The sequence below is a fragment of the Chaetodon trifascialis genome, chromosome 19, assembly GCF_039877785.1.
Source record: "Chaetodon trifascialis isolate fChaTrf1 chromosome 19, fChaTrf1.hap1, whole genome shotgun sequence".
Taxonomy (NCBI): domain Eukaryota; kingdom Metazoa; phylum Chordata; class Actinopteri; order Chaetodontiformes; family Chaetodontidae; genus Chaetodon; species Chaetodon trifascialis.
In genome coordinates this window covers 2,465,030-2,479,605 of record NC_092074.1, presented here as the reverse complement: position 1 = coordinate 2,479,605, position 14,576 = coordinate 2,465,030, and the positions used below count along the sequence as shown (strand labels likewise).

The 14,576-nt window shown below is 40.9% G+C and overlaps 1 protein-coding gene across 4 annotated transcripts in view; it reads right to left on the bottom strand.

The window, feature by feature from the left end:
• The window catches only part of ankrd6b (ankyrin repeat domain 6b), a 51,750-nt gene that overhangs the window by 19,750 nt on the left and 17,424 nt on the right, over positions 1-14,576 (bottom strand). For 2 of the 4 annotated variants that reach the window (XM_070987786.1, XM_070987788.1), the window contains exons 2-3: positions 10,108-10,452; positions 638-736 (exon numbers count right to left, since the gene is read on the bottom strand). In XM_070987786.1, coding sequence (XP_070843887.1) covers positions 638-736; positions 10,108-10,233 — 225 coding nt within the window. In that variant the 5' untranslated portion in view covers positions 10,234-10,452. Of the gene's footprint in view, positions 1-208; positions 488-637; positions 737-10,107; positions 10,453-14,576 lie in introns of those variants that run through there. The other 2 variants (XM_070987787.1, XM_070987785.1) reach the window with 2 other exon arrangements.

Here is a 14,576-nt window from a genome sequence, read left to right as displayed (position 1 = left end):
TGAGGGCGCAGGAGGAAAGAGCAATGAGCAACGACTACCATGAGGGACGGACGAGAAAGAAGAGACAGAAGAGGAGGAGAGAGGCATTCCAAGCTAGATAAGAACTGAGCCGAGCACAGCAGCAGTGGAGGAGGAGTGAACTTTGTTCAGAGAAGGAAGGATGGGGGGACAGATTTCCACTGGCTCAGTAAGAGCAGGTTTGGCTAACCTCCTTCACTCTCCCTGTTCCTCCAGGCTCTTTCCCAGCCCTCTTCCACTGTCTTCTCCCCTCCTCATCCTCCTCCTGCTTCAGTCTGCAACTCCTGCTCCCTCCAGTCCTGGAGGATGTATTGCAGCCTGTTCCGGAGCTCATTGACCACAGTGAATCAACTTGGCAATGCCATAGATTTGTGTTATCACTATTTGTGGGAAGGAGGAACTTGCATCCTGAGGGCAAACCCACAAGTGGATAGTCCAGATAGTCCCATTCAAGGCCACTTGAGGTCATTAGGCTACAGTTGTCTTGGTGTTAAAAAAAAAAAAAAAAATAGGTTTGCTTCCACTGTGAACCACCAGTCAGGACTGCAGTGTGAGAGCTGAAAGTGGATGAAAAGTGGAAACCTGGCCAAGCAGCTGATAAACAGATGAATTTACTCACATCATCTTGGATGTCCAGGTCACAGCCAGCTTTGAGCAGGATACGCACAACCTCAATGTGGCCTTTGTAGGCAGCCAAGTGCAGGGGGCTTCTGCCATACTGTGGACACAAAAACACACACAACTCACAGCCCAGTGAACACAAACACACAAAGTTCCCACAGAAGCAGACAACATCAAGTAAAGAGACCCACCACTGCTGTCCCACACAAAGAGTCACAGTCCAGTGAGTCAGATATCTCTGTACGGCAAGTCACAGTGCTCATAGCTGGTGGCACGACTGAAGGCAATCTGCCAGAGAGCACAATCCATCTCAGTAATGACTCAACCGAAAACAAACAAATCCTTAATCCATGATTTAAGAGAATAGTGCACAATGTGCACAGCTGTTCATGTCAGCTAAGCAGAGGATAAACTCTGCATCCTGCCAATATAAGGGAACTGAAGCAAAAAGGTTACTTCACTTGTTATTGGTGATACAGAACTGAGAAATGTAACTAAAAATCTGTATTATGAGGAACACCTTGGTGGTCGAATGGTTACCCCGTATGCCACATAACTGCAACATCACAAAAAAGAAATGTATTTTTTACCCAAGAAATAGTTCATATAGAAACTGTTGACAGCAAAGGATCTGTGGATTATCCCAAGCACGTCCAGAGAAGCATTTGTTCAATACCGTGAGCACCACAAACAAACTTCCATTCATCTCCACTGTATTCAGGATGCAGAAAGTTTCAAGACAGATATGTATGTCCAAACCAATGCTGGTATGTGTAAAAGAGCTGATGAAGAGCAACAGCACTGACCGGGTGGTGGACTACCAGAGGAACAGCAGCCGGCCTGTGGTTCAGAAGTACCTTGGCATCAAAATCAATTAAAAAAAAAAAAACTGAACTGCCCTCACAACACTGAAGGCCTCTTCATGAAGGGACAGAGGAGAATGTTCTTCCTGAGGAGACTCGTGATATAAATTGATTTGACTTGGTTAAGCTTTGTTGTTCTGCTGTATGTCTATTAGTGTGGAGGTTCATTGAAAGAAACAAACAACAGTCAAACTCCTTGCATGTGTTCACATGCTTTACCAATAACGCTGATTGAGGCCATGAAAGTAGACAGTGCTTCAAATGCACTTGTGCAGCACTTGTTTTCAATGGTTTGTTCAAAAGTCCCTGTGTAGCTTCCCCATTTATGCAAGGTCCGATCCCTCCGAATACTACCCAGCAGTCACTGTATGCTGCATTATATGTGTATCACACTGATGCATGCATGAAGAACGCTAATAGAAGATGTTTCCCCAATAGTTATATTGACAACATGTTATGCACTTTTAAAGCTGCATCCATAAACGTATACAAACAAATCTTAAATGACTTTGAGAGTGAGCAACAAGAGATCTATCTGTTGAGTTGCTCCAGAATATCGACCAGAGAGTCATCTTTATGTTTTCTTTTTCACTGTGGCTCTTTCATTTTCAACAACAACAAACACAAAAAAATAGCTGCTGCCCCCAGAATGACGTGACCTGTTATATTACACCAATACCAATATTAACTACAGGTGTCACCAAATCAACCAGGACTGAAACCTGTGAGATGAGACCGGGCATTATCACAAGATGAGATGTGTCAGGATTTGGGGGGCTTAATAAATTGGCTCAGTTATTTCCAATGGAAACCCTGACTGAGCTAACAAAACCAGATTAATGTCAATAGAAGTACAGTAAGCAATGACATACATTTTTGTAGTTTGCGTAAAGAGCCGTTAACATCCTGCAGTAATAGAAAACGTACAAGTTGGAAAGCAGCGATGCTCCATACTTAAACATACAGGGTGAGTGACATAAGGAACGTAAACAGTGGGAAATCCCTCTTTAAAGTAGCCAGGAGATATTAGAATAATACTCACTGGGAGGATTAGATGAAAAGCTCTCAACACACACTGACATCCTGACATTACATCCGACATAATGAACTGCATGAAAAAGAATGACAGAGCAGGATGTCAGCATGTAGATAACCATTCACACTTCAAACACAAGATCCAGGTGATCTGTTAATCTGTAATTATCCTGAGTAAATTCATCTTAATTACAGAGCCAGTGTTTATTCCCACACAACAGCACAAGCCACATTGCACCCCAGGTATTATCTCAGCATTTGGAGGTTTGTGCTTTGTTTAGGTGGGGCTCAGCTCCGCTCTGCATTCATGTGGTCCTCGGATTGAGTTACACTAGGCTGACTTGGAGGGAAGCCACCGACTGAGCTCAGGTAAACAGCAGGTTTCAGGCCAGTGAGGAGCCTCTGCTGTCATCAGACTGACTGAGGGTCTGTTTGTGGCTCTGTGTGTTGGTTTTTCACTGGCAGTTACTCTGTTGTCTCCTGCCTTTCTGATTTGCCTGCTACGCCCTGATCCTCAGGTGGTCGAACTTTTTACATGGTCTCTGAGTCTGAGGGCGTATTCACACCTGCCTTGTTTGGTTCGAACCAAGCCAAAAAATCACTGGCGTGGACCTTTGGGGCTGGTGTGAAAACAAACCATCGAACTCTGGTGTGGACGAAACAGCCGGACCGAGACCCAGTCGGAGAGGTGGTCCCAGTTTACTTCCAAACAAACCCTGGTACAGTTCGCTTGATATGTGAAAGCGACCGCGTTTGGTCAGACCCAATTCTAAAAATTCTATGCCTTTTTGGATGCAATGGGCTCCCCTTGCTGCGGCCATTATGTAATCATCAACGTCTTCGATGCTAAACATCACATTATAAAATCAACGTTGTGCCAAACACCTCTGATGTTCCAAAAGTTCTGCAAATGTTTGTAACTGTATGAAACAAATCAATAAAAGCACGACAAGTGTGTTTTCACCGGTTTCAACTTTTCATCTAGGAAAACATTCTTCACTCTCAGTTTAGTATTTCCAAAGTTTCAGTCTTTTCAGTATAAAACCCCCTTTGTGGTATTTAAATTTATATTCATCAGAGCTTTTTCATTAAAAACAGCTGCCTGTTGCTGCTAAACCAAAAACACCACTGACTGTCCACTAACTGTCTTTACCTGGACTATCAAACTATAGGCTGATGAAGACCATGAGATGCAGCTGAAAATATGTGGATTGTGAGTTCAAGTTGTTTTTTTTTTTTTTATCATGCCATAATTTCTGAGGTGAAGAATGGAGCTTCATGCTCACTGTATATGTGTAATTGAAAATTAATGCTGAAATGTTAACAGTGTTTCCAGAGTGTGTCATTTGTTTTTATTGTTTTATTTTATTGATTTCTATCAAAATTCAAATCAAATCAAGCGTCTGTCGTCACGTGGTGGAAACAGTTGACCTCTCACCTGTAAACCATCCCTTCTTCACACTCTTCTTCCACACATGTTCTTCTTCATTACCTAGCTCATCTAACTCCATACTTTATCCTTCCTGCCTTCTTTTCCATACATCTGTTCTCTGTTTTCTCAGCTTCAATCCATTCATCATATTAGCTTTCCAACAACTATTCCTACATTCCTTTTGCTGAGCAGAGTAATGTTTCTTATGAAACTCTGCCCCCTTTATCCCGGATTTAGCTTCCATAATGGCACCCTGCCAAAATACCCACATACAGCTGGTCAAAACAAATCATCAGAGCGAAAAGCAGCACATGTAATATTGTTGTAGCTGTTACAATACAATGACATGTGTTCATGTTTCCATGGAAAATTGGTTTGCAGTGCCAGAAAAGAAAACACAAACACATGATGGACAACAAACACATGCAGCATAAAGCATTCACAGATGGGTAGTGCTCAGCACTGGCGTTTCATAGTGTCTCTTTTCACTTCAGGTATCTGACATGGAGAATAAAATAATATCATAAACCAATGATTTTATACATGTGTCTTCTTCTGCTTCTGAACATCAAAAGTTAAACTCATTTCCTAAATCCAGGAAATATGCAGCACAAAATACCTGTTGTTACTGTGTCTGAGGAAACAAATTGATCGCAGAGAAAAATGCCAGTGCCCCCTCAGTCGGATTATCCCACAGACTATAAAGATTAACACTGTGGAGATCTACAAGCTTGATGTTTCTTCACAATGGAAACAGCTTTCTTTCACACAGATACAAGCTGTTCACATCAGTCTTACTGTATGTCCAATGAAACTGGCCCACAGTGAGTCAAGAAAAAGAACACGATGTCACAGGTCTGATAATATTGTAACTGTAAACCATCTATGACAGAAAATGCCATGGTTATAATGCCATAAAGTAATATTGTATGACACAGCTTGGTGGCAAACCCTGAGAATTCCCCAAACCACAGCTATGGGGTTCTCTCCAGCAATCCCAGCCAAATTATCCAAGACAGCATTATGTTTGACAAACACATCAGTTAGTCCTCAGCCTCAAAGTGCCTATAATCAATATTTCAAACGGTACACTTCTATCAAATGACAGTTTGACGTGTGTAACAGTGACAATGTAAAAGGTATTGATCATACTGATGAACAGAAAATCAGCTTTACAGTTTTAAAGAGTCTAATGAAGTTTCAGCTCATTATTTGGCTGTCCAGTCCACAACTTTACTGTGCTGGTTCACTCTCACAGCTCTTGTGGTACACTGCCTGCTCAGCAGTGAACAGCAGATAGACACAGTTAGAGACTAACTGATGAACATAGGGGCCGGATATTTCCCTCAGACATTGGCCTGAGGCCTAGAACAGAGGTAAAAGAGAGTGAATATTGGACTTGGAGTCATCAGGTGTCCACAAACACTAATCCAAATGAAAGATAATATTGCTCTGTAACTGCTGGATGAGTAAATAAACAACTATTTGCTGACAGGTTTGACTAAATAACTAAAAAGGTGATGATATATCAATGTTGTGTTCATTTAATACCACTGCCCTCAAAATCTGTTATTGCAGGTTTAAAGTATTTTCTTTTCACTGACAGACTCTTGTCCCATCCCATGGACACTACAAGCCCATTAATGCAAAAGTCTCTACATTCAGTTTGACATTATATTTACACACATTTTTGTTAATTTCCGATTTTTTTATTGGTGCACATTGCACACATTCTTTTTTCTTTCTTACTTTTACAGTGCTTGATTTACTAATCTCTTACCTTGTTTTATGAAGCACCATAGCAGCAAGGCCAATTCCCTCTATGTGAAAACCACCTGTTTTAGCTTCTGGTTAAATTAAACTACTGTTTTTTTTTTTTTATTGTGAGCCTCCAAACAGAGTACTGTTAGAATGAAATAGCAGTCTGATCTTATATTTATTTTTACTTATATGTTTTCTAGTGCTGTCAAAAATATTGCATTAACGCTTTAGCGCAAATCAATTTTAATAGCATCTTTTTTTATCGCAAGATTAACGCTCTTTGTGACCGAGTGAACTTGTAGTTTTTTAGAAGCTGTGGCCACTGTTAGTAACGTAAGAAAAACTATGGGATCCAGTTTAAACCAGAACAATAGGCACGCCCCACGCACGTGTTTGGTCTTGTCCGTTCGCTAGCTGTAAAAGAGTAGGTTACCGGTTTGTGTGGATGTCAAGTGCGAAACGCTGAATTGAATGTGAACAAGATTCTGAACGGAAAGTAAAGTTTCAAAAAGTTGTCAGATGGGTCGACTGACAAGACCAAAGTTATCTGTGTGTATTGTCGGTGTGAGCTGAATTATCAACGTAGCACATCCAGTCTGAAATACCACTTGATGGTGAAACACACGGCGAATGCGAATTCTCCGCCGCCTCCTTGCCAAAACCAGGCGACAATGGATGGCTTTCGACAGAGACATATGGATGCTATTATGTTCAAAGGAAACTTAAGAAAGGAAAGTTTAAGCCATGGTTTAACTGCACTAGTCCTTGTTTACAATGATGTGCACTTTGTAACTTTATCTTATATCACCCTGTTTTGATCCCTTAGAAAGGGTTGTTGAAGGGGCTTTTTTGTATCCAAGTATTTATTTTTTTGTCATCTGTTCATTGACAGTGTTAAATTGTGTGAGATTTGATTCATTCAAATGTGAATGACTGCTCAAAATGAGAATATTAGTGTGAAATATAACACTACACATTGTTTTCAATAAAAAAAACATTTGCACAAAGCAAGCCTATCCACTTTTCCATGTTGATAACAGTATTAAAATGATAATTCAAGGGACATTTAGAATAGATAAAAATGTGCGATTCATTTGCGATTAATGACATTCATGAGATTAATCGTGATTAAATATTTTAATTGATTGACAGCACTACACTCGGGCTCACTGGCTCTACCCTGCAATACAAGACCAGTGATGATGTTTACTTTCCATACTCATGTTGCACGTCACATGGAACATAAGTGGGTCAGGATGTTGACTTTTACATAGACATGCAGCTTTAGCCTCAGTCTTTTAGCACAATATCATGCAGCCAGAAAGTGGATATTTTAGCAGATACAGAAAAAGTTGGGATACTGTATAAAACAAATAAAATAGACTGTAATAATTTGCTCATTCTTTCTGACACACACTCAACTGAAAACAGAACAAAGACAATATATCTAATGTTTAACCTCATCTACTTCATTAAGTTCATTAATGACCGGGAAAGATGTGGAATGCTCCAAAAACACCTGTTTGGAACATTCCACAGGTAAACAGGTTCATTGGTAACAGCTGATAGTATCATGAGTCTGTATGAAAAGGCTGTCCTGGAAAGGCTCAGTCAATCACATGCAAGGATGAGGCGAGGTTCACCACTTTGTGAACACATGATTGTACGAAGGATATTGTGACGTGAGCCCTGGAACATGTCATAAAGTCTTTGCAATGAAAGTGATTGCATTCTGTTTTTATTTGCATTTTACACAACGTCCCATCTCTTTTGGAATCAGGGTTGTAATAACATTTCCACATCTGACATCCCGGCCATTGTTCTTGATGAACATTGGCCCAAACTGGCGTGTTACATCATACCCTGAATGTTGGTAAATGACCTTTGAACCTTGCCCTGTTTCCTGGAGATGTGGGATGAAAGATTACAGCAAGGCCTCAGGAGACTTTGTTGTTTGTTCTGACTGTCAAACTGCATATATGTGTGGGTGTGTGTGCGTGTGTGTGAGAAATTCTCTGACTGAAAGCTATGTCAGCATCATCCATATGGCCAAGCAGCAACTCAGTTTGTTATTGTTCTGTTAAACTTGTTAAACGTGTGGGTGCATACACCACGCTGCATGGAAAATGTATATGCTAGCTTAATTCACTTTGCTGAATCAAAGCTACATTCTCAGCTGATGAACCTGTTTGTATTGTGATATTTAAGAACTGAGAATGACTTCATACAGTAGAAGGATCTTAAGTGTGGTCATTGATAGCATATCCAAGATGTCAATATTCAGACACTGGGGACATGGGGATTTTTTTAATTTGAGTTTTAACATTTTTTCAGTGTGTCAAAAGGAAAAAAAAAAACTGTCTTTGAGGGATGCAAAATCCCTGAAATATCAACTCAGAAACTCCATCCACTGATGAAGACTGTGAGATGGAGGTCAAAGTACAGCTAGCTGCCAAAGTAGGATTAGGGTAATTTATAAGCAGTGTCACCGTTAATAGTTTGTCCAGCAGAAAACACTGACAAGTTCATTTCTACACTATAAAAACATATTCTCAGTGAGCCAGTATCTGTCAAGTTAGAGTTGAGAGCTCTTAAAAGATCTTAACCTTGACTTGAGATTGTGTCAAATGTTAATATTTCTTATGGTATTGTAAAAAATACTGCTTTGGTATTGAAAATCATGCATCAATTTGACACTAATATCAACAAATTTCAAATGATATCCAACCCGACAGCCTATCATTGCAAAAGACATCATTTTTAAACCACGTAGCTCTTCTGATTTGCTTTCTTGTGAAATGTGAAATAAAGCTGCATGCCAAGTCTAATTTTAGGATATCAACACTAGGATCAGTAAGTTGTAATTGTAAATTGTAAATTGTAATTGTAAAAGGATCCAACGGAAACATCTTGATATCTCCTCAACTCTCAGATCACACGGTGTAATTAAAAGGAGTCTTAGCACATCCCTGTGTGACACCCACACAAGCACTCTTCACCAAAATGATGAGAGGGCTGACACAGCCCACAGCAGCTAGAGGGGCAGTGAATACATGGGTTCTTAATTATCCCCTGACTGAATCTAGAGCTGCTGGAATTATTTTCATTAGTATAGTTTTGAAAGATGATAGGGTTGTATTCATATGTTAGCAGCTCCAGTGCTGCTAACCTTTTCATGCTCTGTTTTGTGTCTAATTGATTTAAGAAATGCAGATGAGCCCACAGAAACAGTGTCACTGGATATGTTATCTCAACTCATTTACCTCACAACGGCTGAACAGATCTGCTACAGTATCTCGCCAAAAATAGAAAATGACAAAGTGCCTTTTTCAAAGTTCACAGCTGCAGTGAGAGGACAGTCTGACTGATCCATGAGTTACACAATTCAATGACACAATGGAAATAAAACAACACCCAAAAGGTGCTAGAATACAGGCCACTAACAGGAAAGACAAAGCTTGTGAGCTGATTTGGGCCAACCGCAACCCAGGGCTCACCAAGAAATAATGAACCATGAGCTGAGTCAGCTGAGACTGCATCTGGGCAGGTAGGAAAAGGACAATGAAAAGGTGTTTCATACTGCAGTACCGTGTAATACAATGTTTCACTACAATGAACAGAGTAAGACACAAACTCATATACCTGTTTTAACTCCTTTTCACTTGGGAAAAATCCTTGTCCTGGCATGGTAATGTGCACTGGGGCTTCCATGGTGACTAAATTATCTTGCATAAATATATAAATAAATTATACAGATCAGGAAGTACTCTTGCTGTCAGTTCACAATCAGCAGGTGGATTTAAGAAGTAGTACAGATTTGGAATTCATGCTGAAACCACACTCCTACTATCACACAGGCCAGTGGTTGGTCTGCTTTGCTTTAAATACACCAGAGCCCCCTTTGAACGGAGAAAAGAGCAAATAACCAGACTGAGACTGTTTGACAAGGTGGGTGTCAGTCTGCTTCTCTGGATCACACCGGAGTTTCACATTAGTCTAAATTAAGTACACCAAACAGGCAAACACACGGCAGTTTGTTTGAACCGAACCCAACGAGGTTAGACCTGAAAGTCCAATTTGTGTTCATCTGTAAGCACAGATGAACAAAAAGTTGGTTAGTGTCAGCAAACCCAGCCTGTAGTTTTAAAGATACTTTGTCCAAGATCAAATCAGAGCTGAGAAACAATTAGCCTATTAATCAATTTGTCAATTAACAGAAATGAATCTGCAATTACTTTGGTAATGGACTGAGTTTCTGAGTCATTTTTCGAGCAAACAGAGCACACAGCCATGCTAATAGCTTAGAAGCAGCAGTTCTCAGTGCTCTGCCTCAAGCTTCTCTAATGTGAGTATTGGATGCTTTCCCCAATCACTCACCTTAGTGACGGCTACTTTTGCGCCCTTGTTGATAAGCTGAACCACATTGTCAGCTTGTCCCTTGTGTGCAGCTATGAGGAGGCGCTCGGAGAGTGCGAGGACCTCAGCTGCATCCTGCTGGCTCATGAAGCAGGGCGAGGGATGCTGCTGTCACAGTCAGACACGGTGTTTCAGATGGTGGGGAGGCAGCTGTGGTGATGGTCTCTGACGCCTCTAACTCATGGTGAGCTCCACTATAGACAGAGGTGTCAAACAGGAGCTGGAAAGGCTGCCTGTGCCACTGTTCCTTCTGATGCTACAAAGTCCACAAATGACCAGGGTTCCTCCCCTTCATCCTCTCAGCTGCTGGGGAGAGAACAGAAAACACATGGAATGAAAACAAGGCAACATGTGCTGTGCTCACAGGAGGCTGGCAAACAGGAAGCCAGGGAGGAATGGGTAGAGTGGACGGACATCCCTACTGTCCTGGTTGTTAAACTCTTACAGTTCTTGTGGGATCATGTGAGCTGTACAAGACTAATGCACAATGAGAGCCAAAAAGTGGGGTCAGATTTAGTGAGAGACTGAGAGGCTGCTGTACTGTGAAGCAAGCTCTTCACACATGAGTCAATAAAAATGGCGAAACACAATCACAACAGCCTCAAACAGCAGAGACACGCTTTATTTGGTTTGATGGGGTCTTCTGTGACACGCTTCTGTGGTTTTGGTCTAACCACAAGGAAGGTAGAGTGATTACACGGAAAACAGCTGACGGGCCTCAGGTATCTAATCTGTCTCTGATCTCTCACTCTGATCATTGAAATACATTGATAGACAGATATCACGCTGTCACAAAATCTCAGAATCTACAAGCTCACTGGAATGCAGTCCTGCCATATTAATCATTTCATGAGTCTCCCTCAGACATCCTGTTATCTCCCAGTTTGCTTCATTATTAACAACTTAGCAACTTTCAGAAAATGGCTATGGGCTCAAACCAGAGCAGTGCAAATGTGTTCAAGTGTCTTGGCTGTCAAAGGGAAAATCAATCAACCTTTTCCAACAGTACATTAGTCTGAGCTTTGACTCCTTGACCACCAAGCTTTCTACCAACTGGGAGTCACAAGTTTTCCTAGGAAGGAAAATTAAGGTTTATTACTACTTGGCTTTTATTTTCATGGCTCTGGTCATTGGTTCTATCAGTTAAGATTAGAGATGTGCCGGTATGCCTGTTTGTCTATATACTAGGGTCTGGTGATATGACAGTATACATTTAGTAGCGTCTTTGCAGCAACATCGATATCTGAAGCATTGCAGTTCCACTACAAGCTCACTGGTTTTACTGATACCGAGCTTGACTGATTGATTATTGTTGCAGCATGTGATGAAGCTCTCTATCAGTCCTCTTTACTCCTCTGGAAAAATAGTCTCCAAGTGAGGACAGCATGTCTCTCACTGGAAATTATTCACAAAATTCAGCTGTAATTCTAGTTTATTTTTATTTTCTATCTTTCCAAGAGAACGACACCATCCACAATCAATGAACACACACACACACACACACACACACACACACACACACACACACACACACACACACACACACACACACACACACACACACACACAGTGTTGCTGTGTAACCTTTATATTAACATTGTGCACGTCTCATCATCTCATTCTGAAGATGCTTCTCCCTCTAGCTTGTCACTGTTGTCAGTGCCATCATTGTCAGACAGTTTTTTCTTGGTGGCAAATTTCAATAGTGCATTTGGTCTATTTGCTTCATATTTGTAGTTGTGTGTGAGAATTTTTCTTCTGTCCTCCATCCGTCCCTGGCCACACAATACTTTATGGCGAGAAACATAAACAGAACTTTGTTTACAAAAAGTCCACACAGTGTACACTGACAGATGACAGCTTTAGCAGGCAGATGGAAAACTGTGATGGGTACCACAAATACTTTCAGTCTGGGTACATGGGCTTCTTTCATGTTGCATTATCTTATTGTTATCAATCCAGAGTTAAGAAATGAGCAGGGGCCCGTTGCACAAAAGTAGGATTAAGACATCCAGGATAAGTGACTGAGTTCAACCAATCCAAAACATGAGCGTCCAGGCTTAATCGGTTGCACAAAGACCAAGCCAGGATGAGCAGACACGGATTCAACAAGCCAGCTGAAACCTATCCTGGATCAGTATGTGCACGCGGCTTCCTCAAATAGACACATCACAGATCACCGATTCACCATGGCAACTAGAGCGGCGTACTTTTCCCCGTCGGAGGCAGAAATCCTCATGGAGGCTTACGAGGAGGTGAAGGACCAAATTGAAAAGAAAGGCAACACCGCCACAGTTATAAAACAACGAGAGAAAGCGTGGCAAAGTATTGCAGACTGCCTGAATGCGTAAGTAGCGCACAAATACTCACTCACTGCTCCACTGAAACATCACAATTACAATCCAAATAGTTGATTAACATCTCCGAAAACGTAGTTGTACTCTGATTATGAATCAGTTGAAACTGTAAGTGAAATTGTGCAAATGTAACTCCATCAAACTGTATAACTCCTTGTTATACCATGGTCTGTGTGAATACTCGATTCTGATTGGCTGCAGGGTGTCCGTTAAAAAGTGCTGTAGGACACCTATAAGAAAGTTCCGGTCTTGCCGTCTGAAATGATCCTTTGTATCATGTAACATAACGTTAAGCAGTCATCTCACTTCCCTCTGCTGATTAGGCCTAATATAACAGCTGCAGCCGACCGAGCTGCAGGTTCTGTGGCCAGAGCCGGTTACCTTGGCAACGCGTCACAACGAGAGATATTAAATAGTCCACTCAGCTGCTTCTTGTGGAAAAAGTTACGATTTTAATGGTAAAAAACAACCTTAACGTATTAATAATTGATTAAATATTTATTTCTTTCGTAAGTGACCATGGTATAAGCGGGATAATGCCCAACGAGGTGTCCATTATCAGGTGGAGGTGGCCTCTTATGTTTGTGCCATACACTAGCTTGCAGGCTCCTGCATCCATTCATTTGTCTGTTTACTTGTGTACAGATTTGTCCTGCACTTGTTTCAGTGTGCAGACATGTGGGGTGTATTACATACAGACCGTTGGATGTGTATTTATTCTTGTGTTGTATAATATGCTTTGATTCTGTGCTTTCTATCTTGCAGAGTCACTGTGTGACTTCAGTTTGGAAAGGAACTGATGCTTTGATTTATCCTTATTCAATAAAGGAACATCATGTTACTCTTTGATGTGTATTTATATTTATATTGGATGTGTATTTTATATATAGTCTATGGGAAACTGTCTATCTGATGATTGCAACACATCTAAAATCATCATTTATCTACAATGATTGAAATGAATGAAATTAATTAAAATTGAAATTAATGATGCTTATGTGCTTGTATATGCTTGTGTTAATGTTTAAATAATGACAGTGGATCTAGTTGAATGTGATAACAATGTGTAGTGGTCAGTGGAATAACTGTTGGTTTCAGTTTGTGATGACTGAGATAAGGGATGAGATTAAATAGATCCTGGAACTTAGCCTGGTCTGGAGCAGGCTAGCTCCACAGAATAAATCTCCATGGTAACTTATCCCATAACATATCCTGCTTTCCGCTATCCTGCTTTTGTGCAGCCGGATCATGGATAAGTTGAGCCAGGATAACCAACATATCCCGGCTTAATCCCTCATCCTAGTTTTGTGCAGCGGGCCCCTGGTCATAATTTGAGTGAAAACAGATGCTCAGAGCAGGTCCAGACATGAAGACTAAAGAGAGATTAAACCACCTCTAACACACATTACTTGTGCTGTCAGAACTCCCAATTACATTTGACAGGCATTTGTCCTTTTAGAAACTTTGTGTTATGGTAGAAAATTACATTTTAGGAGCCATGAGATGTTCATTAGCCATTAACCTGGACTGCAGCCATAATCCAAGCTCACTACGGCCCAAAACACAACACACCACAGCAGACTACAGCGCACACAGATGAAAGGGAATAACTTCTAGACTGCTGAGTTTGAGGTGAAGTTTTCCACATCAAAGGTGTGTTGATAAGACTCCAACACGTTTCATCATGAACTTTCAACGTAGTTCCCAGAAGACTAGCACAGACTCCCATGGACTTTTTCAGGTTTCTTTTTGTAAACACACCTCACAGTGGATTTAGGGATTAGGATTTCTTTCAAGTATGTTATCATTTATTTTAGGTTTTGGATTCTTACTGATTTTAGATCACTTTTTAAACATCTGCTTAGCCATTATTTTATTCTTTGGTGTAAAACATTTTTTGCATTTCATTTTTTGCATTCTCAGCACTCATTTGTAGCCAATAGTGAGGTGGTTCTCTGAATGCTGGGGGTAGAAGGAGGAGGGGGAGGGAACAAGTGGCTGCAGAGTTTCACTATTTACAGTATTTGTGCCATGAGGCCTTTCATCACAGCCACAGCAGGCTTCTTCTCTCTC